The sequence below is a fragment of the Mytilus galloprovincialis genome, chromosome 13, assembly GCF_965363235.1.
Source record: "Mytilus galloprovincialis chromosome 13, xbMytGall1.hap1.1, whole genome shotgun sequence".
Taxonomy (NCBI): domain Eukaryota; kingdom Metazoa; phylum Mollusca; class Bivalvia; order Mytilida; family Mytilidae; genus Mytilus; species Mytilus galloprovincialis.
Genome location: NC_134850.1, coordinates 20,481,168 through 20,508,572, shown reverse-complemented (window position 1 = coordinate 20,508,572; position 27,405 = coordinate 20,481,168). Strand labels below are relative to the sequence as shown.

The window sequence follows — 27,405 nt, the reverse complement described above, 5'->3', positions numbered from 1 at the left end:
TATAAACGACCTCTCGACGAATTTAAAAGCGACCTTGCGACCTGAGGGGGGTACCCTGTGGGAGCCTCATCATAATGACTCTACTTCATATTCACGCTGAGTCGGCTGGCAATATACTACACGCTGTCCACATGAATGCACGTGACCTTAGCCATACAAATTACTCTCGGACTTGTTGCTCTTCCTCATAAATGTCACGTGCGTACAATTGATATTGAGCGTGTCTGTGTTAATATTAATTTTTCCTTTGCTTATGAATATTTATTTAATAGAAAGTACAACTTATACATATCAAATTAAAAAAAAAAGTAAACATAATAAGAAGAAATTTAAGTGTTCATTTTGATTCCTATTGAAAAGGGTGAATATATTTATTTCGCTTGAAAATATTTTAAACTACTTTGAAGAAGATGTCTTTTTTTTACATTAAATAGAAGGAATGAATGGCGACTGTCCAACATCCTGAAAAAGAAAGCACATTAATTTTACACGTCATTAAAGGCTCAGTTTTATCCTTCTTTTGAAGTGTTTAATGATTTATACTTTGCATTAGTGTGGTTGTATAAAACAGAATTCACAGTAAAGGCATTTGAATATTTTTTTTTTTTTTTTTGCAATGCAATGCAAATCGCTTGGTCAATGTTCGTGGAACCCTTTTCCTAGCATCCAAATCAACAAGAGATTATGTTTCAACATTCGAAACGTGATCTGTTGTTTCACAAAACGCAAACGTGATCATTTTTTTTTTCTTCACAAAACGCAAACGTGATCTGTTGTTTCACATAACGCAAAACGTAATCTGTTGTATCACATAACGCAAAACTTGATTTACAAGTAATATTTTTTTCATTTATTTTTTATAAACTTTTTCAATATCTGCTTGTGTTTATTAAAATCGTATAAACTACAAACAGAAAAGTATTTCATTTCATTTAAGATTGACAACATAATAATTATGTCGAAAGAAATGTTATTGCTGGACGGTAACACAGTCTACATCCCCTCTATTAATTACAAAAGTTCCATATGTGATCATAATTATGTCCCTCTGGAATCATGATATGGTACCCATAATTGATCATTGAAATCCTCTTTTTTAATGATAAACCACATCTAAAAGGGCTATTTTCATTGTCATGGTATTATCATAATTTCAAACCGATAGTGCTGACATGGCTATAAAAATATGATCACTCCTTCGTCTTCTCCCAACAGTAATAATGCTAATGAGAAGCTAGGCATCGGTTTGTCAGTGCGGGATGTAAAATGTATGAATACACAGTCACATACAGTCATACATTTTACCTATTATGACTGTTTGTTTCATTCTCACATTATTGTCAATATAATGGAATTTTATGCGACTGTCATACAAATGAGAGGTGTAGCAAGCTTTAAAACCAGGTTTAATCCACCATTTGCTGCATTGAAAATGTCTGTTCTAAGTCAGGTAAATATATGTAGGACTCAAATCTATGGCGGGTTCCAAATATATGGCAGATTCCTCATCTATCATTCCATGCGTTTGATTTGTTGGGGCTTTTGATTTTTCCAATTGTTAAGGGACTTCCGTTTTGAGTTTTCAATGGAGTTCGGTATTTTTGTCTTCTTTATTTTGGTAACCGATGGCGTCACATACAAAAAACTTATATCAATTATTCGAACCAATTACAAGGCAATGTGAATCTCCTCCATCGAGGGGATCCGTTTTAAATGGCAGTTGGTCCATATTTCCAATAGCTATACTGATTGCATTATTTTTGTTATATTTATTCCCGTACTGAAACTATATGAAATAGACCTCAATCACACACATATCAATCAAACTTTTTCTTCTATTGACATAATTATAATTCCGTGTCAAACCATCATGACATCTTACCCGATTTAATTATATTGTAAATCAGATTTATCTTTACTCGCAAATTCCTCGAAATCACAGATATTATTAAATTGAATAGATTTCTTATGTTAGTTTTATATGTTGCTTTAAGTTTCCATCTATTTGGAAATATGAGAATGGTGAATGGAGGGTTTCTACGTTAATTGTATGATTATTTGTGTGATTTACAATAAATGCCGAAGAAAAGAAGTCTACCGATCGGTACCCCTCTCACTGCATTCTTAACCTGCCAATGTTATATGTCAAACGCCGTATGAGAAGCGTTATTAGATCATGATCACTATTTTGAGTTCGACTATCAACAAAATGGCGGATAACTCAGATAACTGTACTAAAAGAAAAGCCTAAAATACAAAAAGTACCCAAGAAAAGGTAATGAAGTTGCAAAATGCAGACAAAACAACATCGAGTATTGTTCTTTGTGACTTAAAGTTGCTTTACATTTACGTCTTGGTCTCTTGTTGATAGTTATCTAATTAAAGTAAATCCCGAAAAGCGCATCGAATTCGGACGCACGAAAATTAATAAAGTAATATATCAATTGTCTCAATAGCAATCACACCACTTCTTCTTTTTTTAATTTAAACCAATCTAGAATGATGTTGTTGTAATACTTACTCTCTTTCTTACCATTCCCTGGAGATTCTTACAGGACTGGGGCATTTCGAAAACGGATGGGTCTGTAATGCCGCTGGTCAGCCCCATGAAACCAAAATTAAAGACACCTTCTTCTGTCGAGATACTTTCGGATATTGGCGCGCATCCCTTTGGTGTCAATGACATGGTCATTTGGCCTCCATGAATTGGAATCAGATACATGTCAAAATCAAGTGTTTCTAATGCTGAACCATAATAGCTCGTCATTATTTTTGTGGAAGCTGAAAAATGAAAATAAACCTGATTTCCGAAAATAATATTATTATTAAATAATTATGGGAAAACAGTATAATCGTTTTGTATTCAAGGATTGCATGAAGATAAAGTAAACAATGTTCTTCAAGACAGAAAAAAATCTGCGGGTACTACGTATACAAAAGGAACTGCTTACTCATCAGGGCGCATTTGATTTTTAAATTAGTTGATGGTCAAGTATATGATTATCATCCAACTTTTCTCTATTCGTTCCTTTCTTAGGTTCATGGTATAACTTGTTCTCATCTACAGCTTACATGTTTAAATGACCCTTTGTTTGTCAAAAGGGGGATGTCATAATTTTGAGATTTATAATAGTTCGAACCCTACTCGAGACAAGCAGCGATTTACACCGCATTGGATTGCCGTGGATGAAAACATACTTGACATACTTGAGGAGGTACTTATATTAATATTGTAAATGGTTCATGTGGAAAATTCTTCAAAAGTTGCATGATTCGAAAAACAAATCATACATTGTCTCAAAACTTAAATTTTAATTGCACTCTGTTCGATATGAACTAGAAATGCTCGATCTTGACTTAAATGTTCCATATTTTCTTGGCTTAGTGCATATTGATCTAACAAATTCCGACCACGAATAGTTATCATATCTATTAATTTCATATAATCTAGCAAAAATATGGAATTGAAAAAATGAATTTGATGAGTAATTAAATCATGCATCAATGATATAGAAAAAATAAATAGATTAGGTCAAAGTATGTAACTTTATACGTAGTATACTTACGTGGTAGGCACAACTTTCTTCCTATTGATGTAAAAGAAAATGGCAATGGTTTAACAGTGCAATTTCCCATTGCAAGCTCAAATTGTATTCCCTGAAATGAGATTGGTTCACGACAAAAATACCAAATGCAATGATTCAAATGAGTAATTAAGAGATAACTGTATTGCATATAAAGCTTTGTGGACGTCCATTGGTAGTTTGCCTGTCGCAAATTGAGTTCACATGGCGACGCGTAGCTGTCATCCAATCAGAACCATTGATACAAAATAATTGCATTATAATTGCTGTTCTCTTTCTAAGAGACCCTTAGCGCAAACCAAAATTCATATATATTTATTTTGTATCTATCCCAGTCGGGGAAACTAAGCACAGAACAAATCTCACGTCTATTACTGTTTGTATCTTTGACATGTACCTTTCAGCCATGCATCATGTACTATTTGTTTATCGTAGTCGTTTCAATTAATTGTAAACACTTTGTATACCGGGTTCTTTTTTCTGTAATATAAACTAAACTACTATGCAAACGCTTTCCCTGCAGAGAAACCATGGAGTTCGTGCGATTATATATTAAGATTGTTGATTTTATATGAACATACCAAATTGGTTTACGAAATTTTAATATCGGTTAACTTCAGTTGTCTCTATCTTTCAGTGTGTTTGAATGATTTTAGATATTCTTCAATTCGCCTTTTAGGAATCTAAGGGACTATGGGTAATCCTATTGTTCGTACACCACAATGAAAATAACGTTACATTATTGGTTAAATTTCTATTGTTTAGAACATGTTATACCAATCACAACGTTTTGGTATACGCTTTTGGAAATATTACCCAGAATGCATTAGATTCTGAAACGGAGAAATGTCTTGAATACATTGAATAGAAAAATGCAAATGTCACACTGACTTATTACCTGACTGTAATCCTGAAAAACCTTTTGGTGAATTGCTTGCCCCTGGACGTAGAGTGTTCCCGAAAGGTAGCTCTTTGCTATAGTAGTATCCATTACCCACTTATCATATATTGCCTGGAAATTAAAAACATATTATGATCACTATTGTCTTTAACATGTTTAATGCATTCCAAAAGAAAGTGGCCGGAAAAGTATAATATTTTGCTAAGTTTTTCCCAAACAATAAGCACCATCTCAATTAAATTTCTAGTTTATTTTCATTAGAGTACATTGTGTTTCTACCTTACATTTGCTAACTGGCTCATTCAATGATAAACCACATAGCGGCAGACCCCACGAGAGATCACAACGTCAAAACCGCGAGGTATGTCTTTTACACTTGAGCAACCAAACATTGAATGCGGAAAATACGGCACGAGAATAATTGGGCGCCACAACAATAGAATTTCGAGTCAGACATTTCGTCGAAGACTTAGAGCGCATGGACTGCGTCCAAGCGTATTCCGAAAGACTTGGATGGGCTAGTGCAAGATGACGTTTGGGGTAATACATCTGGCAGCATATCGTTTCGGAGGCAGCAAAGTGATGGTATGAGGTTAGAATATGTCACAAATGATGATCACAGTTAAAAATCGTTGATGGTAATTTCAACACTTGATATACTAGTATATGGATACAAATTGAATTATTGGCCCTATTGTCCTGCCGTCTTTTCAACAACGTTTCAACCATGTTTTTCAACAGGATTTGTGTGGACTATTTTAAACAAAACCATATTCACGTTCTCCTGTGTCCAGTATTATCACCGGATCTTTCTTTAAAGGGACCAACTTGGCAGTCGTGTTCGAGAAAGGCAAAATCAATCCGAAACACTTACAAGGTTTGAGTTTAGCTCTTAAACAGGAGTAGAACAATATATTCAAGCCAACATTCTGACTTTGATTGGATCTATGCGCAGTAGGTGTGCAATTGTGGTAGCTGTAAGAGGCGGTCATACTCGTTATTAAATTCCGCAAGCTGAATTCTGGGATAATAACTGTGATCCGTCCGTATTTGATCCAGGAAATGTCTTGCATATTATTTTATTTGTTACTGTGTCATGTAGAACGTTTACACAATACATATTTTATCTACTTATTTGTAATTTTTTCTACCAGACGGTAAAATTTTATTTTTGTTAAAAGTGTTGTATAGTTTCTTTTGATGACTAGTACTATAAATTCACTTAAATGTGAATTCAAGACTAACCGTGATAGTTAAAGGATCTCCATTATTTTTCAAACCAATTGACATCACCATCTTTCCTTCCACCTTTTCTGGCAAACAGCATGGATAGACTTGACCAACGAATAATGCAAATCTTACAAAATGTAATAATTTCCCCATATTTAGTGTTAAAGATATTTCTTCCAAATACTACAGACGCTTATATACCAACAAACATGTTATACAGCTTCTCATAACTTTGGTTATATACATGTACACATATTGAACTACATGTACGTTTATTTTTCGAACGGACATCATGGTGGATAACGGATATAGCATGTTTTTTACAAGGTTAAGAGTATTGTCAATCTGAAAGAGATTTACGTTTTACTAAAATAAAAATGTTGTAGAGATCAGCAATAATACATGTAATCCATTTAAAACAGATTCTAATAATCAAACATTAGTATTCGGTTTGACATAATCTGTCCACGCGAATTTAAAGTATTTAGTCCAGAAAATCGATTTTATAAAGTCTTATCTTTATTTACACGAATTTGATGTGACGACATGTAACATATTCCAAGCTTACAAGATCTTACAATTGACAACAGGAGGTAAAAGTGAAACAATAGAAAGAAAAAAAAACTGATTTTGGAATAAAAAGGTGGGGAGGGGAAAATATTCTGTCCTAAGTACACATGTCTTCACTTCGTTAAATTGTTTATTTGTTGATACATGCAAATTAACAGGAAGAAAATCCATGATAATAATCATTTGTGTTCGAAATATTGCACATGTGAATAGAACGTCCTTTCATTTTTCGCACATATTGTGTTCCTGGGATGTTCTTTTCCAATATTTGTTTTTTGCAGATTTGGGTTTTTTTGGGGGGTTTTTTTTTTTATTAAGTTTTAGAGTTTTTGTCAAAATACTGTCTGTCTTATTCTTTTTACCTTTTATATGCTCGGACATGGTAAGATCACGTGTACATGCATTTAGATTCTTTATAAGGAAACTATTCCAACAATTTCAAAAGTTACTACACAATAATTGTAAAATAGGGGTAGTTACTTAACATGCTTAATAAGTCTTTAGAATTGAAATCTTTTTCAATCGACATGCAAAACATTATCTAATCGTTCGACTCCATCAGTTGAAGTCAAGGTTGTGTTTAACCGCCGAAGAGGTTGTAAGGACATATTATATATCGTTTCTGTATATATATTGTGTTGTTGAGTTTCTATCCCGTCGAATATAATATCCATTTTTCATTAGAAGAGTTTAGTGAGTCATGGACGTCATTGGTCTTTTCCAAACAAGAAGTAAACACGTTGTCAAAGTCGGATGCCTTTTTCTCTGAGTAGAATGTACAAATTCGCAGCCACGTATGGTCAGAACGGAACAATATATCCAAAGGTTCATATAGAGAGTGAACCCTTGCATCATATCTTTAAGGGATCAATTTTCAGAGCTAAATTTATGTCCTTATTCTATATACTAGTATACTTCAGTAATAACCAAATTGTCCTTTTCTGCTCTATGACCAGCAGACGACGATTGGATACGAATTTCTTTGGTATTACGGATATATACCATAAGTTACCCTAACGGTTATTTTAACGTCCTGGCAGCCGCATTGAGGTACTGAGACCTTAAAGAAAGGGTATAGATTGATTAGGTGTCCGTCCTTCCACACGACCAATTTCTTCAAACCAACAAAAGTTTCAACGAAACTATATATGTATAACCTTATTATATTGCTATTAGGTTGTACAACGAACATTTTACATTATTATCAGAATGAATTTTGCAAATCCAAAACCTTGACTTTTCAATTTCATCTGATAGAGGTAGAACATCTCGATTCCAAACTACTCACAAACTAGTGAATAGATTACAATTAAAAACAAATATTGTAGTATGCAAAAGTATGGTTTATTCTAGATAATATATAATATCAATGTATAACATAACTGAACGCTATCTATAATTCTGGGATGCATAATAATCAACAAAGAATCGACAAAAAATAACACAAAATAATAGTATTTGTTACAGCGATACATTATTTTAACTCGAAATACTTTTCTGTTCCCTTGATATATTCTTGTCCATATTCCGATATATATTTTTACCTTTGACAGTGTGTCAAAAATAAATTCGATATACACATTTTAAGACGCTCGCTAGCATCGTAGATCATTGTACTTCTGTGTAGAACACAGTGATAGAAACAAAAAAGGAAATCAACAAAACATCAAATAAATTGCAGTAAAATATTAGTTTTATTACCTCGCAGGAATGACTGTATGATTGATGACATACAATGGCAATATTTATGCAGACAAAAACAAAATATGTCGATTCTTAAGTATATATACAAAGTTAATAGATAACGTCCTGAATAATACAGAATCGTTCACTCGCAATAGGCCACTAAAACTCTTGATGGTCATTGCGTTATATTGGTTAATTTATTGTTGATGTTAAATGCCACATTTATTACTCTGTGTTTTATCCTGGAGAATCTAAAATCTAGGTAAATTAAGGTCAGATTACGGTAAATATAATCTCGCGAAGTCACAACCTCAGTGTTAACAGGTTAGTGATCGCTGTAGTTGAACAACTTGCCCACCGACGCCAATCTTTAGTTACAAAGCTATCTTAGTTATTTGCCTAGAGTTATATTGTGGATATTATTAAGATATTTTCTTACCTTTGACATTTTGCTTCAAGTAAAGAAACAGTTAAATATATATTTTTTTTTCACCTAGTAATTTTTTTTAAAATTATTTTACCGAATTTTCATCAATTAACCCCTAAAAAGTAGTAAAAAATGAATTATTTCCACAGAATTGTTGAACAAAATAAAATCATACGCATGAAAGAAGATATCCGAACTGATTTTTTTTTAAAGAAACAGATAAAGTCATCAGACTTATTATAGGTACCAAAAAAATTGAACCCAACCTTTCTTTGAATGAATGTTAAACTGCATCTTCAGAGTTGTCAAATCCTGCATTAAACATTTGTAATTATTTTACATATCTTATCTAGAAATATTATTGACACCTGAACCGAATCAAAATACATCACTTAAGGAGGTTTACTTTTCATTTCTTTGACATTTTGTCAGATTTCCGGAATCCTCTGGTTTTATCGTTCAAAGTGCCTCTAAGTTTAAGCCCATTAACTCCTTTCTTTCTCTTCGTATTTGCATTACATCTATTTCAAAACGCCATTTTTGTAAATCTTATAAAATCCTTGTTATTTTTTCTTTGTTTTTTTCTTTAAATGTGGTCAATTTTAAATGAATGAAAAGTCTAGAGAAAATATTTCCCGCCAAATTTTCAGTTACCTTTATCTCAAAAACAAGCACACTGACCCGTAATTTTTTTCGGTTGTTTTGGTTTTTTTATTTAAGTTCCACTTATTTATTAAAGTCTTTTTAAATCTTTGTTATTTTAAAACTGAGTAGCGAACATCCTTAACATTATAATGTAATGAAGGCCAGTGTATAACAGTAATCCAGCATCTATGTGCGCATTCCGAAGTATAAACGTTGGAATACGTGTAATACCGGATCATAGACTTGTAAAAGTTTCGCGATATCAAAATATCCTCCTGTGTAAGCCAAATAAACAAGTGAAGGCCCACTTCTGGCACAATCAACTATACACAGTGGACACTTTGTTAGAATCATTTCAACAACAGCTGTTCGACCCTGACTGACTGCCGCATGCAAGGGATTCCATCCTGAAATGGTACGGTGGAAGATATCTGCCTTATTTACCAAAAGCAGTTTTACAACCTCTACATGCCCCTCTTTACAAGCGACAAATATCGACGACTCTCCATATATGGTAAGTTGATGTATGTACGCCGAGTTTCTGATCAGCAATTTTACTACATTGATATTTCCCTTTTCACATGCTTTATATAAAGGTGATCTGCCTAGCATGTCCACTTTGTTCACATTGCATTTTATTTTAATCATAAACTCAATGATATCTATAAAACCTGCCGATGCCGCTTCCACTAACGGTGTTGTTTCTAGGAACTCCTGTTGATATCGTATCCCAAACTTTTCAATGTTCATCAAATAATATCTAATATCTTTACTGCTTGGTTCAAAGCAATGTAGAAGCATGCATAAACAGGAACGAGTTTCTTCTTGCATATTAAGCTTTAGATGAGCAATAAGTTTTCTTCTAAACAACCCAAATTCAAGCTGTTTATTATGTATTGTACTTTTGATATCCTGATTTTTCAAATCAAAAATTAATCTTTGAAAAAAAAAATACTCGTGGTCTTCTGGTACTATGATATAGTTGTTGTCAGGTTCTGTCGGTAGGGATTCAAATCTAAAATGATCACGAATAAATGAGCTAGAAATATATTTGATAAAAATGTAGTTGAAACGATTGCCACAAATAACTGCTGAAATTTCAAAGATTTTATCATGTATTGTTCCATATTTTGTTCCCCTTCTTTTTAAATAGATTCCTTCCAAACTCCTGAAAGCCTGAATTAAAGGATAACGTTCTGTTTTCCTGTTTAACTTTATATTAAATTCTGTTACTATTACCCTTATTTTCTTAGCAACGCGGGCACTCACTGTATTTTGCTCAAACCATTCAATATCAAATGAGTCGCCGAACAGAATACAAAGGACAACAGCACATGCTTGCATGTTATTGGCGGAAGACAGAAGGTTGTCTATATCACCTTTTATATAATCTATCGGCGAAGAAAAGAACTTTTCTAATTCTTTCCGATCTTTGCCTTTTGAAATCTGACAAAGTAAAGGGAATAAATCGGAGTACTCCGCTAAGTGTGGCAGTGAATATATCATATCAGCAGATATATACCTTTCAACCATAAGTTCTTTTTCTGTTGGTAGTAGGCATAATTCATATGAGAGCAAATTACATTCAAATTTCGTAAATAGATTCACTGCTTGGAAATGTACATTTCGATAAATATGATTCCTACACGATATCAGCAATATTTTCCGTTTAACTCCTCTTGACCGCGATAGATTAGCAGCGTTATTTTCATCATTTGTCTTAAATAATTTTTCTATTCTATCGTTTAGATCTTTCCATAATTGAACTGTGTTTATATTGATGGAATCCTTGCCGCAAATATCATCTATGACAAAAACCTGATTCCTTTTAGGGTTGAAATAATATATTATTTCTGATGGTGCTGTTACAAACGGGATTATCTCAAAGCCATTATTTTCTTTTAATTGTAATGCAACAAAATGTATGATGGAGGATTTTCCCGTCCCTGTCTTCCCGGTCACAATAACACAGTTCGTACTTTCTAGAGATTCATTGACATATCGTGTTGCTCTTGTCACCACAAACATTTGCTCGTCCCTTTTCCATTCTTGTATTTCTTCGACATGTTGGGCTGTTAAAGTAAAATTTAATAATCAATATGGTTGCAATTTGTTAAGGGTAGACACATAGAAGAATTGAACACATACACATATGAAGCGAACAATCTGTTATAAACTAATATGCAAAAATTATCCCAGGTGTATCTACAGAGAAAGGTAAATTCATCTTTGAACAAACAGTTTTTAGTAAGTATATATCTTGTTTCAACTTCAATAGGAACTATAAGTCTAGTTTATGGACAAAAGTAGTATAAAACGTTTAATAATACATAATCACAGGCCAAGTAGGCAAAATCGGTGTGTACACAATCGGAATCACAAGCACATCAAACGGTATGAGACATGAGTATAAACAGAGAAATCCTCTTTTTTTTCATTATTCACAGTATTGCGTTGATACGGCTGCTGGTGAACATCAGTCCCCGCGGGTACCATCAGCTCGGTAGTTCGGTTCAGACATGATTATCGAAACCTTATTTAAATTGTTCGTTTTAAAAATTGTAAAGAAACTAATGTTTCAACTTCCTGAGGCAAAGTTTACCTTATATATATTAGACTATCACTATTAATTCCTATTTGGTCATACAGCTGTTAAACTGTGTCAACTGATATTAAAAAGGAAGATGTAGATTGTTTCCGATAAAAGTAAATATAAAACACCATTATAACGTGTTGTTTTCATTTGTTTGTCTACAACTCAGCTTTTGTTTCTTTTTTTTTTTCATGCTCAATAATTATAAGCGTATATCATCTTCATTGCGGAAACTTACACATTGAACAATGGTAACAATTTTGTAGTGAAAACAACTTTATCATGCAACGAATATATTTATATTACAATTATATATCTTAAAAAAAAGAAGGTAAAAACTTAACAGAACATCCTATGTTACCGAAAACTATTTGAAACAACAAATATAGTATATTCAACAGTTTTTATGTTTCTGACCCTCCTACCGAAAGACGTCAATTACAAAATCAAAAATTGTCAAAACATTGCAATCTTAAATGAGAATTTGTCTGCTGCAAAACTTGCCACTTCATTGATTCCATACGTAAAAAATCATCGAGGAACATCAGTCAAACAAAAAAAAGACAACACAATGGCCACAAACTTGAACAATCAAAAGACACACAACAATAAAATCATAACACAAAACACTAATGACTAAGCAACTCAAAAATCAGTGAGTGCCCCGGAAAAACTCTTTGTTCTTTTGCATATTATATTTATATTTCAGGTATTGCATGTTTTTACAGTTAGATTCACCATTCAGTCATGTCAATCAAAATAAATTCCCGTTTTATTACAATATATTAAAACGGGTCCATTTTAAAAAATGAGATCTGTAAGACGAAAATGCAAAAAGCAGATATCCAATTGTTTTATTTTTTGAGTAAACCTAATATTTCATATATGTACCTCTGATATTCTTTGGAATAGTTTCATCCTCTTGACGTTCAATGTCAATTTTTATCCGTCTGTGTTCATCTTCTATTTTCGCCATCCTCTCGCGTGCATTTTTACCAGTAGACTTGAAGGCGTTTTCTTCTAAAAAAAAATGTTTTTGCAATAGAGCATGTGTCGCATTGTTTTTCTGTGGCAACTGCTCTAGAAATACAAAAGTTAATCTCAATGCGCACAACTAGAACATTGTACTATCCCCTGGAGTATCTTCCAGAGCAAAGCAGAAATTTCTTGCATTTCTGTCAATTGTCGAAATGTTAAGTTATTTCAAAATATTTATAAAGAAACACCAAAAATCCTTCTGTAGCGACATACGTCATCGTGGTCTTTAGATACGACGAATTTCGTGCAATCTATAGATTTATTAGTTGTGTCTTATTCCCATTTATTGGGTTTTGGCAGGTGATACATGTAAAGCAAGATTTGTATAACCTATCGACGCACCCGTTCTCGCTTAATTTTGAATTGATGAGAACTGGTTATTTTGTGCTTTAACAGTCCAGGTGAATACTGCAAACAGTAATATTACTTTTTTATATAATATTACAGGTAAAAGTAATACAACAAAAAAGAGTATTATAATTCTTATTGTACTAAAAAAAACTGTAATATTTTTATCATACTGAAACGTGTTATATAGTCTTTATATTACTGAAAACAGTTATATTACTAGAAAATCCCTATATTACATAGAGATGCGACATTAGTCTAAAAATCATTAATGCTGCCTTTGACTCGAATCTGGAGACAGTAGTTTTAGTATCAAATTACTTGGTAAATAAAAGGTGGGTCAAAGTCAGTTTCATCACTTTTGCACAATCGGATATAGACGCAAGACCAACCGAAAATGGAGATGGAAAACGCCACCAGTACTGAGTAAGTTGACACATTTTATTATTGTGTGGAGCGTCTAGTAATAGAACAAAATGAAGGGTGTCTAGGACACCCTGAATCCGCCTTTGACGCGTATGAAAAAAAAATAGTCGAGTGAATCTATCATAAATTTGACACTAACCTTAGAGTAATTGCAACAGAAGATTTTTAAGTTTTAATCTTTAGCTTTATATCCCAAATATACACATAAAAAAGTCCCATAAAATCATACTTGAGGAAAACTAAAAAATCACAATTTAGAATTCCTATGGAGATTTTCATTGAAAAAGGGAGATAACTCTGCAAAAAAGACAGAAATATTAATAAAAATTGGTACAAAATTTTAACTTTACCGCTTCTATTCAACAGAATATATTGATTCTGATATTTTAGCCGTCTTTCGAGTATAACTAACAACTCATATCTGTTATCAAGCTACAGTCTAGATTTTGTAATTCATTAGTTTACCATTTATTGACATGTAAAGGTAAAGAATCTCAAATTAAAAAAAAATATTAAAGCATATATTCTTCTTTTTTGTGGTTTAAGGTTCATCATTACAAACGGAAAAATATGGCTGTATTTACATGCCAAAAACTACTCTGAGTACAGACTTACCTGTGAAGTTGGAAAAGTTTTAGTGCCTGGAATCCACTAGATATATTAACAATGATTAAAGTGAAATGCATTTTGTGTTTAAGAAAGATAAAATCTCTTTTGGATTTTGATGGGCATTTTTTCCTTCATGCATAAGGTGTGAAAATTAACTAAGTTATGGTACAACTTTGAGATGCTCCTTCAGGTAAGAACCGGTTTGCATTGTTTTGATTGTCCTTAATTGACATGGAGAAGAGGTATCTTCACAACTATAGACGAGTTAAAGAGTTTATCTGAGTCAGTGAGTGGAAAGTATCAAAGTAATTCAGGTGTTTTTTTATTTTTATACTTTCTGCAGAAAGGAAAAAAATGCTCATCATAAAACCAAGAAATATTTAATTTTTCTTAAGCACAAAATGCATTTAACTTTTATATATCTAGTGGATGCTAGGCCTTACAACTTTCCAAACAGCACAGGTAAGTCTGTACACAGAGTAATTTTTTAGGTGAAAATACGGCCATATTTTTCCATTTGTTATGATGAACCTTAAAGTTTCTTCAAACAAGGTAGATGATGAACAAATATAAGTAACAGATATAAACAATGCCAAATGTTCAAATTATTTTTTTTAAATTTGCAATTTCTTTAAAGAAAAATGCACACAAAAAATACCATAACACTTAGGTTTTGTACATTTCATGAGCAGAGACTTATATAATATAGTCAAATACGAACTTATAACCCTATCACAGTATCATACTTTACATAAATTTTAAGAACATCAACCAAAAACTGACAAAACAATAACTTATTTTTGAGGAGTTATCTCCCCTTCCAATGATAATTTTCATAGGAAATTAAAAATGCTGATTTTGAGTTTTCCTCAAGTTAGATTTTATGGGACTTTTTTTCTGTGTATATATAGTGCTTAATGCTATAGATAAGAACTAAAACATTTTCTGTTGCAATTAGTTTGAGGTTAAAACTGTGTAAACATTTAAAAGCAGACATCAAATGTAATAAATGTGTGTGTAGACTTAATCATGTTATTATTTGATATATTTGTACCTTGGATATTCTTTGGAATAGTTTCTTTGTCTTGACATGTATTGTTTTCTATTAATCGTCTCTGTTCATCTTCTATTTGCGTCATCCTCTCGTGCAAATTTTCATCAGCAGATTTTAATGCCTTAAAAGTTTTTCCTGTAAAATAATGTTTCATAATAAAGAGTTTGTAAGTCTCTTACTGCGTTGGAAATATAAAAGTTAATCCCATTGCGCACCATGCTCAGAGCAGCTGATAGATACGACAAGGGACTCCAATCTATAGATTTACTAGTTGTGCACTTTAATCAGAGGTAAGTATTGAGTGGTCAAACGGAAATATTGATTACATGCTTACTACATGGGTAAGGAGCAAAGACTAAACTGTGGTCAATTGGAATCAAATTCGTCCATATACAAAAGAGTAAACTGTTAAATAATCTTTCCATAGTTCCGCACCAAGTGGTGATAAAAACATGTCAATACAAATGTCTTTTTATAAGTTTTAATATCAATTTTTAACATGATTTTATTTCATGTAAGTGACATTTATTCGTCATTTCCTATTATTCTATTATGAACACAATGTATTTTAAAATTGAAAAAAATGTCTTTCTTACTCGCATTACCATTTAAGACATTTACAATAATGTCTGGACAGTTGAATAATTAATCATTACATGTGTTTTTATAGTTATCAAAAGTACCAGGACTATAATTTAATACGTTAGACGTATTCGTCTACGCTCATATTAAGAGAGATATAAAAGCCAAACAAGTACGAAATTGAAGAGTATGTTCCTCCTTTTAATAAACCCTTTGGTAATAAAAAACAAATCTTCACATATAATTAAAAATTAAAAAAATATATATGAAGGTATAAAACGTAACATAAAATGAAGCTGTTAAGAATATTTAAAACTGAAAGTTCCTTTTCAAATGGCAAAATCTAAACGTTCAAACATATCTAACGAATAAGTTACTTGAACCAGATACGATTGATAGGTATCAAAGGTTATATACACATTTTGTTTAATGTGTATGTATGTTTTCCAACAATGATTTTGTTGGGTTTTTTTTGTTATGTTATAATGCAACACGTAGTATTTTTACAAGGAATGCGACCATTACTCGAGATTTCGAGTACTTGCTCGGGAGAATACAATTTAAGTACACGGATTCTCGTTTGTCTTTTAAAAATCTTCAAACTTTTCTCAACACCGATGAGGGACATATGTAACGGTGTTTGTACACGTACTCATTTTTTTCGTGTCCTTGTTGCTAATATAACATTCAACCGTAGTTGTTATTTTTATTGACTTGATTGTGTAGATCTGATATTGAATATATTTGTACCGTGAGTATTTTGTTTGTTTCCTTCTATTTGTAACATCCTAGTATTGTCATCTATCTGCCTCCAGTGACAGGTCTCTTTTGAATAAACAATTAAGAACAGTTATTCATGTTATTGTTGAGCAGCTGATATGTCACAAATATGCAAAAGAACAATATTAAGCATGACATATTGGAGTACTTTCAAATATTTTTAACATTAAAAAAAAATAAATCATTTTTCGAATAAAAAAAAAAATTAGAATCCACTTTCATCTGTGAAACGAGTCACACAACGATTAACTTAGTCGTGATTGCATCTGTAAAATAAACAAAAGGATGAATTCAAATTCATAACTTTGGACTCGAGGTTGAATATCTTTATTGTGAGCCGTGTGGTTTTAATGTTTTTGTCATGCCGTTTTCTCACTATTTTCAACTTATGCATATGTTCTCCTTAACCAAGACTTTTTTTCTACTGAATCAGTGTGGTGTTGTATTTCTGACAAAAACTGAAACTGAGAAAAAAAAAACAGATTAAACTACAAAATTTACTCACCCATCGAAAAACTGTGCATTTCATCTTTCTGAAATATAAGTAGAGTGTTTAAAACATTGAAGCCACGAGACGATCTAAATTAGACTCTAAATTTGAAATAATAATGCATTTCTGGTTTTTGACTGAATCATTTATCGACTATCTAAATTCACCAATATAATTTTTTAAACCAATAACTTGAACAAGAAAATGAAATGTTTTTTTCTTAAAGAAAATTTGATTTGAAAGGACTAAACACATATATAAACCGGTCATGAATAAGTTTAATAGATATTTTAATATGGTCGTGCATACTTCATATGTTGTTATTTATAAATTCCTTAAACTTAGTTTGAACAAAAAAAAACACAAAAAAACAGTTTTTGTTCTGCTCTTATTGATCTAATGTCCGGATTTTACCACACCGAAACTGAAAAATTATCATTGCAGTTTATAAACGCCCATTAACTTGGTTTTTATTCTGAATTATTTCGTCAATAACAAACATAAATGAATGGCTATATCAACAACAAGCAGACTATATAATTAGCAAATGAATTGTTGAAATGCTTTCATATTTAAGCCTCACACGAAAGACATTTTACAGCTAGATATTGCGTTGAGAAAAAGTAAAAAAAAAATACTGAACTCCGAGGGAAATTCAAAACGGAAAATCCCTAAGCAAATGTCAAAATTAAAAGCTCATACACATCAAACGAATGTATAACAACTATGATATTCTTATCAATTGTTTCCGTCTTAATACTCTATATTAACATACATTAGATACTTTCTGTACTTCCTCTTCCAATTTTGACATTTTCCCGTCCATTGTATCAACTGTATCTTTTAAGGCTTTAATAACATTTCGTACTTCTGTTAAATTATTGTCTGTTTCACTTGCGTGTTTAGTACTATCCCTTATATGTTTTGACAAAATTCTAGTTCTGTGACGGATTTCTGTTACCAATTCTAGGCCGATGGTAGTCCCTGACAGGAAGTTAAGGCCTAAAAATAATTAATTTATTGTTAATGAAATACATTCATCAAATTGCAGTTGTGTACTGTTCATAAGTAGCAGGTTATGGATGCTTATGCGATTATCGCATGCATCATGTATTATCAGCTACTGCATCAAGAATTTAGCCATGCGGATTTTTTATCTTGAACGTTTGTCTAATTTTACAAATATAAATGACTATAAAGATATATAAACAGCAAACTTTCCATATGCTTTACTTAGCGTCGTTCCACAAATCAATACTACCATTATTTAATTGTGTTGATGTATTATATTCAACCATATTTCCAGTCACATCTACAATTGTGCAATGACATCAAATGATTATAAATGTTATTACAATTGTGCAGTAACATCAAATGACAATAAATGTTACTACAATTGTGCAATGACATCAACTGACAATACATGTTACTACAATTGTGCAATAAAAATCAAATGACAATCATTTAAAACACCTATTTGTGACTTACCAGTTGTTCCCCATCTGTTTAGATCTCCAATTATTCGATTCTCTTCAGATAGTATCAGACTTAATTTTTTCACAAGGTTTATCATAAGTTGAATGGAGTACACATTCCTTCCTGTATCCCACTGTGAAAAATCGCAATGTGCCCATGGATTCCTGATGTTTGATCGTATCTGAATATTTTAGAAATTTAAAATACCTTTAATATTTATTTCTTAAGTGAAATTTAATTTGAGTATTGATACGTTATGTGTTCTATCAATGAAACACGTTTTAATTATAATAAAATTAAAAATGCAAACTGAATATCAACGGAATCAATTATTTCAGTTGTTACGTGTGATGTTTACGCTACCTATATTTTGTCAATGTTGACCAAGATTGCATAAAATATCAGTCGTTTACATTTTGTGAAATGTCTTTCAAGATGTAATTATTTATTATTATTATTATTATTATTATTAATTAATTCCCATGTGTGTACTAACAACCATGATCCTAAATACTAATAATCACAATTCATATACGATTTTTTAACTGTTTTCACTAATATTGATGCACAAAAATGCATGTACCTAGTCAGGAATGTGAAAGTTGTTTTCCTCTTGTTCCGTTGATTGATAGCGTTTGATTGTGTCTGTTTTATGGCCTATTTCTTTTTCCATTTGTGATAGAATTTGTACGTTTGAAGCCCTTTAATGGATTTTCCTTCATCAGGATAACGTAAAAGCTATGAATGTGACCATGTGTCCTTGTGATGATGTAATGACCTTCATTCACCAAAACGGAACACTAAAAAAGGCAAGCAAATAGAGACTACAATATAGCTTCTAATTTAGAACGTAACGCTCGTAGTTGTAATTTTTCTTATAAATCAAAATTTTATTTTGTTGAACATGTTTAATTTATGATTCTAATAACTAGTTTTGCATGTTCTTTCTTTTAAGATCACAATAATGGCGCTTCCTATTCGGATTGTATCAAGTCATAGATAATCAGTATGTACATGTAAAGCTCTAGATTGATAAGTCCGGAAATGATTTATATAGGTGGTTATCATTTTTCTTAACTTTTTTTCTGTGGATAAAAGCTTCCTTCTGTTTGATTATTCATAATACCAAGATATCATAAGGAAAATTAAGGTTCATATTAATAAATCAAGTACCTTGAATATGTTTTAAAACCAAAGTTTAACATACAGGTAGTTACAATAATCTTAAAACGTAACTGTATGGAAAATAACTAACCGCATTTGCATCGTGTTGTACTACTGCTGAGAAGGTGTCAACATTTATGAGTATCGCTAATAAAGCTGATGAATCACATGATTCATCAAAGGCTGTATAGTGTGCTATGGTGAGTTGTTGTAAAAACAATTTTGAAAAGTCCACAGCATTCTGAACTTTGTAGTCATAGAGTTTCACTTGTCCTTTATAAAATGCCTTGTTATTATTTATTGTCTCGTAATTCAGTCTATATCCATTACTACTAGGTGGATACCTTTCCAGAAAACCATTATTATATAATTGTGCATTGATGTTGTTTGATGTAACTAGTGAGGTATATAGCTGATTGATTTCAGATTCAATGTATTTTCTCAATACCGGCGACAAAATGTCATGAAGACATATACCAATAACAAGCCATCTTTTCTGGTTGTCCTTTAGATCGCTAGGGGGTGCTGAAAAAAATGTGTCACACATTAATGTCCTGTTTAATTTCATTTTGTAACATCCCTCATCAAGGAAACATAATTCCAAGTTAATATAACGAAGAAAAAAGGAAAACATCACTTTATTCAAAAGGAACGATATGAGGAATTTCTGAATTCACTTTTATCAAGATAACATTGATCTAACCATCTAACAGTCAAATATTCATTCACCTGACCATGTTTGAAAACTATGACAAATAGGACATTATTGATTGCCAAATTCATCCTTAAGTCAACTTTGTATAATGAGTTATAACCTTATTTTCTTTAAAATTTCCAAAATCAAATGGAGTTTTCTTGCTGTATCTTGAATTCCAAGTTATACTTGTCACATGATTAGTTTTACTTTAAATGAGAAACATGCATGATGCAAATTTATTTGGCAGGCTGAATACTGTGGATTCATTATTATTTGTTGGATACCAATTTTCGTGGGTTTCGTAGGTACAGGTGAACCACGAATTCAAATGTTCAACTAACAAATATCCACGGATATGCAAGTTTTCAGAAATCCACAAAAATTGATACCCACGAAAAATAAATTAATACACAGTACATTGATGCAGTACAGTAAAACAGAAATGCTAGTATGTTGGGTTTCTATTAACTGATGCTGTTTTAAAACACATCAATTCGTCAAACCCGAGGGCTTGTGAATAATTGCGGTAACGTAAAACTTATTCTTTAGTGGTGCGGTCACTATCTTTGTAACGTCGTGTTGATGTGATATCATTGAATAAAAAGTTTTAATGACAGACCTATTAATATCTATAGCATCTTAAGCAAGCTTACGATCAAGACTAACAATTCACCATGCAACCCATCTAAAGTGGTGTAATGGCAACTGAAAATATTGCACCTCAGTCGATTAAAATCTTTCAGAGCGGGAACGGAGCAGCGGTGACGAACGTTTTAAATATAAACTGGAAGAAACTATTGGAGATTCGCAAATAGACACGGAAAAATATAGAGTGTGAAGTTCGAAAATTTAAATTATGTTTGAAACCAGTAGCGATGACCACATATTCATAACTATAGATTGCAACACCCCAGAATTTTGATCGTATTCAAAATGTAAATAAATCCAAAAAGACTCCAAGGAAAATGAAAAATCGAAAGTCCCTATTCAACTGTCAAAATTAAAAGCTCAAACACATCATACGAATAGATAACATCTGTTATATTTTTGACATTTTCCCATCAATGATTGAATGTTTTTTTTTCACTGGATATTTAAAACTAAATTTATCTATTTACTCATATTTTTACTTTTAAAAATGATTGTACATGCGTCTTATTGTTATGCACACATTAAGTGATTTCTGCACAGTGGCCATGGCTGAAATGAAAAAACAGTGCCATATGTCTGCTATGTATGATATTCCCACCATTCCAAAAAACCCTGATGTCTTCCGTTCTGACAGTTGGCCCTACGTTCTGACGGTTTCAACACATCTATACTTTAAAGAACAATTTAACTATTTTTGCTATTCTTTTATTTTCTGTAAAATTTATTCACAGATAATCAAACAAGGTATATATTATCACGATTATATCATATCATTTCATTGATTTATCTTAAACATATTTTGTCTTCAAATATTTGTATTTAAAGTCTATCGCCGTATACAAACTGTACCTACATGTACAAAGGACTATGATTTACAGCATTTGTGTTTGTTTTGATCTGTGCAAGTAAAGTTTCGGTTTAATGTTGTTTGGTCTGTGAACATATTAGATTACAATACACAAAATATAAGGCTAAATGTGTCATTGGATGTCTTCAAACAAATTTTATAAAAATGTTTAAAAGTCTACGACGATTAAATAATAGAAACAAACATTAAGGTATTGTAAGATTTCCACCAAATCTTTCAAATATTCATTACATAATAAAGGAATACACAAGTATAAACCTTCCTACAACCAAAATAACTAAAGTGGTGCTAGGTAAAAGTAAACAATAATCGTGATGAAAAATAAATATCTATATATCTGATCCATCTTGTAAACGAAATTTCATAAAATAGTTACCTACCAGTATTTGATGAAAACCCTGTCTGATCGTCATCAGAACTGTTTCCTTCAGATGACGACATAGCCACCTAAAACGAATAAGAAAATGACATCTTCAAGAACTGTTTAAAATACATTTCGGTCATTGTGAAGGCTTTTTTTAATGTGTTTGTGTGCGTCTATATTTCACCTTATAACTACACTATTTATTGACAGTCTTCCAAAAGAACAAAATAATGTAAAACTAAATGAATTTTGAACTATCTGAACATTCTAACTTTCCAGTATTCCGATTGAACTGATTCAAGTTTGAGATCCCAATCTACATTGTAAATGATTACACGATTTAGATAACTTTTTTTTTCTCTTGTCTTATCCCTGTAAGATAATTTACAAGACTAAGCTTTCATGTATTGAAATTGAAATTAAAACATCATTGAAACCTGTTAGTTAGTTTTGCACACATAAATGAACCTAACACATATTCTCTCAGAATTTAAAAAAATGCCATGTTCCTTTATCTTTTCTTTACTGTGGTTGTCATCTAAGGATAAAATGTTCAGGAACACAAAGTAAAGAAGTAAAGAAAGGACTAGGTACGATAAGGCCCATTTCCTCCCCCCCCCCCCCCTATTTTTCAAATTCTGTTTTTGAAAGCTGCTTATTATGTTAAAATATTCCCTGATGCTAGAAATTTGTTTCGATGAACTTCAAAACCACTAATCTAAGCAACTGGGTGAGGTGAGTGGGGTAAACTTGGTGTTATTATTCAAATATTGTAATTATTATTCACTTTTCAGGTGTCTCGTACAACAAACGTTTAGTCTTTAAGTGCCTGCACCAACGTGACCCAGGATCTTTTTTTATTCCAATGTCAATAGAACTGTTTTTGCTGTCTAAATCGCCGTAATTTTCTCCGGGTTACGTAGACGCACCCTATCAAATTTTAAGAAACAATGACCAAAAATCGTTTTCGGTGCTCTTTTACCCCACTCACCCTACTCATTTTCCGAAATTAATAGTTTTGAAGTTCATCCAAACAAACTTCAAACCTAAAGGAATATTTTAAAAGAAAAGTCGTTTGAATTCATAATAATCAACAATTTTTAGATATCAGAGGACAATATGTATTTTTACTGTTAGATTGGTTGTACAAGTACCTGTGTAAGATATAAGAAGTCCAGATTTGTGCTGTATATTCAGTATTAAGACTCTTATAATCAAAAATTTAACTTTACTTGTTTAAAAAATTGATCAAAAAATCAATAAAATACAAGTTCATTAATTTAAACAATTTTGCATGAACATATCAATACAAATGAATATGATAACAAGAGTACGGATAGAAGCCGTTAACTTATTGAAATTAATTCCTTATAACAAGTGAGAACAATTCATATGTGTAATACTGAAGTGATATGTATAGAATTTAACAAGAGTAGACTACAACAAACAGATGGAAACAAAATACGAAGACAAAATTGGATGTATCAGAAATGGGTTATGTACAGTTACAGGGGTTTTTGGAACTTAGTTACATGAGTATTCCGTAGTGTATATACTCATCACAGACATCATAATTAAAATTGTGTACGTAAAATATGCGACTCAATATATATAGTGACGCTTTAATCAACAAAGTTGAAAAGGCCAAGTAAATAACCAAGTCATAACACAATTGCTCTACGGAATATCTTCGATCTTAAATATTGTCTTATCTGTATTGAGCCATAATATATTTACGGCAACCAACCGATTGACCTGTTTCAGGGTCATATGTCTCCGAACCTAACACTTAAGAAAATAAGGCTTTATTGTGTCTGTCATATTTCTTATCGTAAATTGTATTATTAGAAACAAGGCCTTGTTTTCTCGGTGAAGATTATTTCATTTTATCGTTTCATTCATATATGACTTTACGGTATGGTTTACTGTCGTGATTGAAGGACGAATTGTGACCTATTACTGGCTTTACAGATAACCTAAGACGTATGTGGCACAATTTAATGGAATTTTGGGTCCTCAATGCTCTTCAAGTTTATACTTGCTTTGCTTTCTATCTATTTTGATCTGAGCGTCACTGGTGTGTCTTGTGAAGACGAAACGCGCGTCTGGCTTATACAAATACAACCCTGTTACCTTTGGTAACTATTTATGCACGTCTTTTAAGCCCAAATAGATAGCTATTACTGTCAATTTTACCAATTTGTTTTTGCATGAAAAAAATTAAACATTGGATATACAAGATTCTATGTTTAGAATTGATGTATTTTCAATGATGAAAGATACTAGAAAGGATTAAGACCATAACATGAAAATTTTAGATACCGAGTTTAATATTTTAAAGAGGGAATGAGCAAGAAGGTCCTATATTTTATATAATGCAAATGTGTGGAAAAAAATGCATGTCAAGTCTAGCAAAATAAGGCATAACAAGGATATAATTTACGCTGGTAATACGATATGGTTTTTGCTAACTGTCGATGAACGATTATTGATTAGAAGCTCATGTTCTATTCATTTGGGCTTTGTCGTTAAATGTCTCATTTAGGCAATCACTTCTTTCTATTTATATAAGGATCTTTCAGGTTTCTATCCAACGCATGTATCACTACTGTCAATGCTGTTGATATTTTTGTTTAACTCCATGCACTTTTCAGAAAGATAATTTTGTTTTTCAAATGCAATTTGCTGCTTTAATATAGACTGGGCCTTTTCTTTGGATTATATCAAAGTCCCGATTCGATCATCATTATTCATATATGGAGAGAATTAGTTAATTAATCATATCAGTTAAATAATGTAATTCATTATTATGCTCGCTTTGCATGTTCCATTTCTGTGTCTTTTATAGCGGACTATGCTATGACCTAAATTTGACTAGATCTGTGTTATCTCAACGATAGTTGTCGCATTTTGGGAATCATACCAAATTTTCATGTTTTTATAAATATTTACTATATGGCGGATAATCTGATGCACCTGACAAAGCAGTATATTTCTAATTATGTCATATACAATGTATGGTACAAATTTCACTGCAGCAGAGATGCATTTCAACAATTTGTATCTATTCAGAAATGCTTCAGGCATTTCTGAATTACACTATGACATATGAATATCACATTTTTTATGTTTTTATGAGTCAGTTAGCGAGATGGTGCTTACATTGTTTTTTGAAATAGATATATTATATGTGTGGCAAAATACAGAAAATAGCTTCAAGCAAAATATAGGATTACACCTTCTTAATTTAGAGGACCTTGCAAGTGCATTTCCAAAGCATTACTGTCCGTTACTTTCAATAATATTGATATATAGATATTAAAAGATGTGGTATGAGTGCCAATGAGACAACTCTCCATCCAAGTAACAATTTACTCAGGTCAAAGAGGGACGAAAGATACCAAAGGGACAGTCAAACTCATAAATCTAAAACAAACTGACAACGCCATGGCTAAAAATGAAAAAGAAAAAAAACAACAGCACACACGACACAACATAGAAAACTAAAGAATAAACAACACGAACCCCACCAAAAAACTAGGGGTGATCTCAGGTGCTCCGGAAGGGTAATCAGATCCTGCTCCACATGCGGCACCCGTCGTGTTGCTTATGTGATAACAAATCCGGTAAATGGTCTAATTCGGTAGGTCACATTCATGAAAGGGAAGGGGATCGTAGTTACGATGTAAGGAACATAACCGATATCATTTGTGAAACGGTTATTCCATAACGGTCAACCAACTCGTGATGGCGTCCGTAAAATTTACGAAGGGATGATTTTAACTTCACCATTTGGAACTCTTGGTTTAATATACTCCTTGTGAGCAGCAACCCTCTATCAAGAACATCATGATAGGAAATGCAAGCACGGGAATATCGTATCAACTGGGAGATATATACCCCGTATGCAGGTGCTGCTGGAATGTTGCTACTTAGAAATGAAAAGTTCACAATTGGAAAGCTGAAATCATCTCTTTTGTCGTAAAGTTTTGTTTTCAACCGACCCTCATTGTCAATTTCTAGATGTAAGTCAAGATATGAGGCCGAAGTAACTGTATCTGTAGTATCCTTTATCTCTAGCTCGATTGGATAGATGCGTTCCACATAGTCACCAAATTTTGAATTATTTAGTGAAAGAACATCATCTATATAGCAAAAAGTAGAGTTAAAGGATATTGCTAACTTCTTATCTTTCTTCCTAAGAAGTTCCTTCATGAAGTCAGCCTCATAATAATAAAGAAACAAGTCGGCAAGTAGATTTGGAATGCCGACAGTCTGTTGAAAAACACGTCCCCCGAACGTTACAAATATGTTGTCAATCAAGAAATCAAGCATCTTGATAATGTCAGTTTCAGAGAATTTTTTGTTCGAATCAGAGTGATCCTTTACAAACTATTTTAGGTCAATGTACGGTCTTCAATATGTCTATTTAACTCCATGTCCTTTCAGAAGGTATATATCAATATATCAAATGCAATGCACTACATTTCTTACTAAAATATATGTTACCTTAGCACTTCCTTTGAATTATCCATAAGTCCCGATTCGATCATCACAATTGTTCATTTTCAACTAACAGCCTAGTCACCTTCAAAAATGTTGACCATTTTTGCTTTGATTATATCAGTTTGATAAAGTATCTATTCATTCAAATGACGTAACTGTGGATTTTCAAATATTTGCGTTGGTGTTACTTGTTCTAAAAATATCACTATGATACCTAAAAGATAATTTTTTCTATAAATATAATATATTACACCCCCACACAACCTTAGATATAGCCGACAAGGAACGACTGACGAAGCTATTTTTTCATATAGCCTAGTTGTTCGAGTGGTCACGAGCTGAACAGTACATGCGGTGTTGCAACGATAATTCAGATCCTGGAGTTTGAATCACGCTGACTGTTGAACAAATTTGGCAAACGCAAATTTGTAGATCTAACATTGTTGGGCTGATTTGGAGACGTAGTTTATATAAAATATGGCGTCAGCCTTGTATAAACACAGGTTATCCGATATATTATTTTTTCGTGTGTGAGTTACGGGTATTGATATAACTTATACGGGTTGTATGTATATGCGTTTTTGTTTCAATATCGCGTTCTTTAATATTTGTATATGAATCTATAGATATAGGAAGATGTGGTGTGAGTGCCAATGAGACAACTCCCCATCCAAATAACAATTTATATAAGTAAACCATTATAGGTCAAAGTACGG

General features: G+C 32.1%; 2 protein-coding genes across 2 annotated transcripts; both read right to left on the bottom strand.

Annotated features, from left to right (window-relative positions):
- Positions 1 to 239: 239 nt before the first annotated feature.
- LOC143057953 (uncharacterized) lies at positions 240 to 6,004 on the bottom strand. The gene is made up of 5 exons (XM_076231423.1): positions 5,731 to 6,004; positions 4,483 to 4,596; positions 3,567 to 3,657; positions 2,522 to 2,781; positions 240 to 462 (listed from the first exon to the last, which is right to left on the bottom strand). Exons 1-5 carry the CDS (start codon positions 5,866 to 5,868, stop codon positions 427 to 429), a joined length of 639 nt encoding a protein of 212 aa, XP_076087538.1. The 5' UTR covers positions 5,869 to 6,004; the 3' UTR covers positions 240 to 426.
- Positions 6,005 to 15,040: 9,036 nt separating this feature from the next.
- Positions 15,041 to 26,802, bottom strand: LOC143057428 (uncharacterized). Its single transcript, XM_076230732.1, has 8 exons — positions 26,693 to 26,802; positions 22,200 to 22,266; positions 19,695 to 20,128; positions 18,452 to 18,620; positions 17,739 to 17,965; positions 16,979 to 17,006; positions 16,444 to 16,518; positions 15,041 to 15,246 (listed from the first exon to the last, which is right to left on the bottom strand). Exons 2-8 carry the CDS (start codon positions 22,258 to 22,260, stop codon positions 15,041 to 15,043), a joined length of 1,200 nt encoding a protein of 399 aa, XP_076086847.1. The 5' UTR covers positions 22,261 to 22,266; positions 26,693 to 26,802.
- Between the last annotated feature and the right edge of the window lie 603 nt (positions 26,803 to 27,405).

Excerpts from the sequence above, each read along its gene's own strand:
- LOC143057953 (XM_076231423.1), bottom strand. The coding sequence starts at position 5,868 with ATGGGGAAATTATTACATTTTGTAAGATTTGCATTATTCGTTGGTCAA. Across the intron at positions 2,782-3,566 it reads AAGAAAGTTGTGCCTACCAC|CTTCCACAAAAATAATGACG; the intron begins GTAAGTATACTA and ends TTCATTTTTCAG. Across the intron at positions 463-2,521 it reads AGGGAATGGTAAGAAAGAGA|GATGTTGGACAGTCGCCATT; the intron begins GTAAGTATTACA and ends TTTCTTTTTCAG.
- LOC143057428 (XM_076230732.1), bottom strand. The coding sequence starts at position 22,260 with ATGTCGTCATCTGAAGGAAACAGTTCTGATGACGATCAGACAGGGTTT. Across the intron at positions 17,007-17,738 it reads AAGTACAGAAAGTATCTAAT|AAAGATGAAATGCACAGTTT; the intron begins GTATGTTAATAT and ends CTTATATTTCAG. Across the intron at positions 16,519-16,978 it reads AATGCACAGTTTTTCGATGG|AGACCTGTCACTGGAGGCAG; the intron begins GTGAGTAAATTT and ends TTTATTCAAAAG.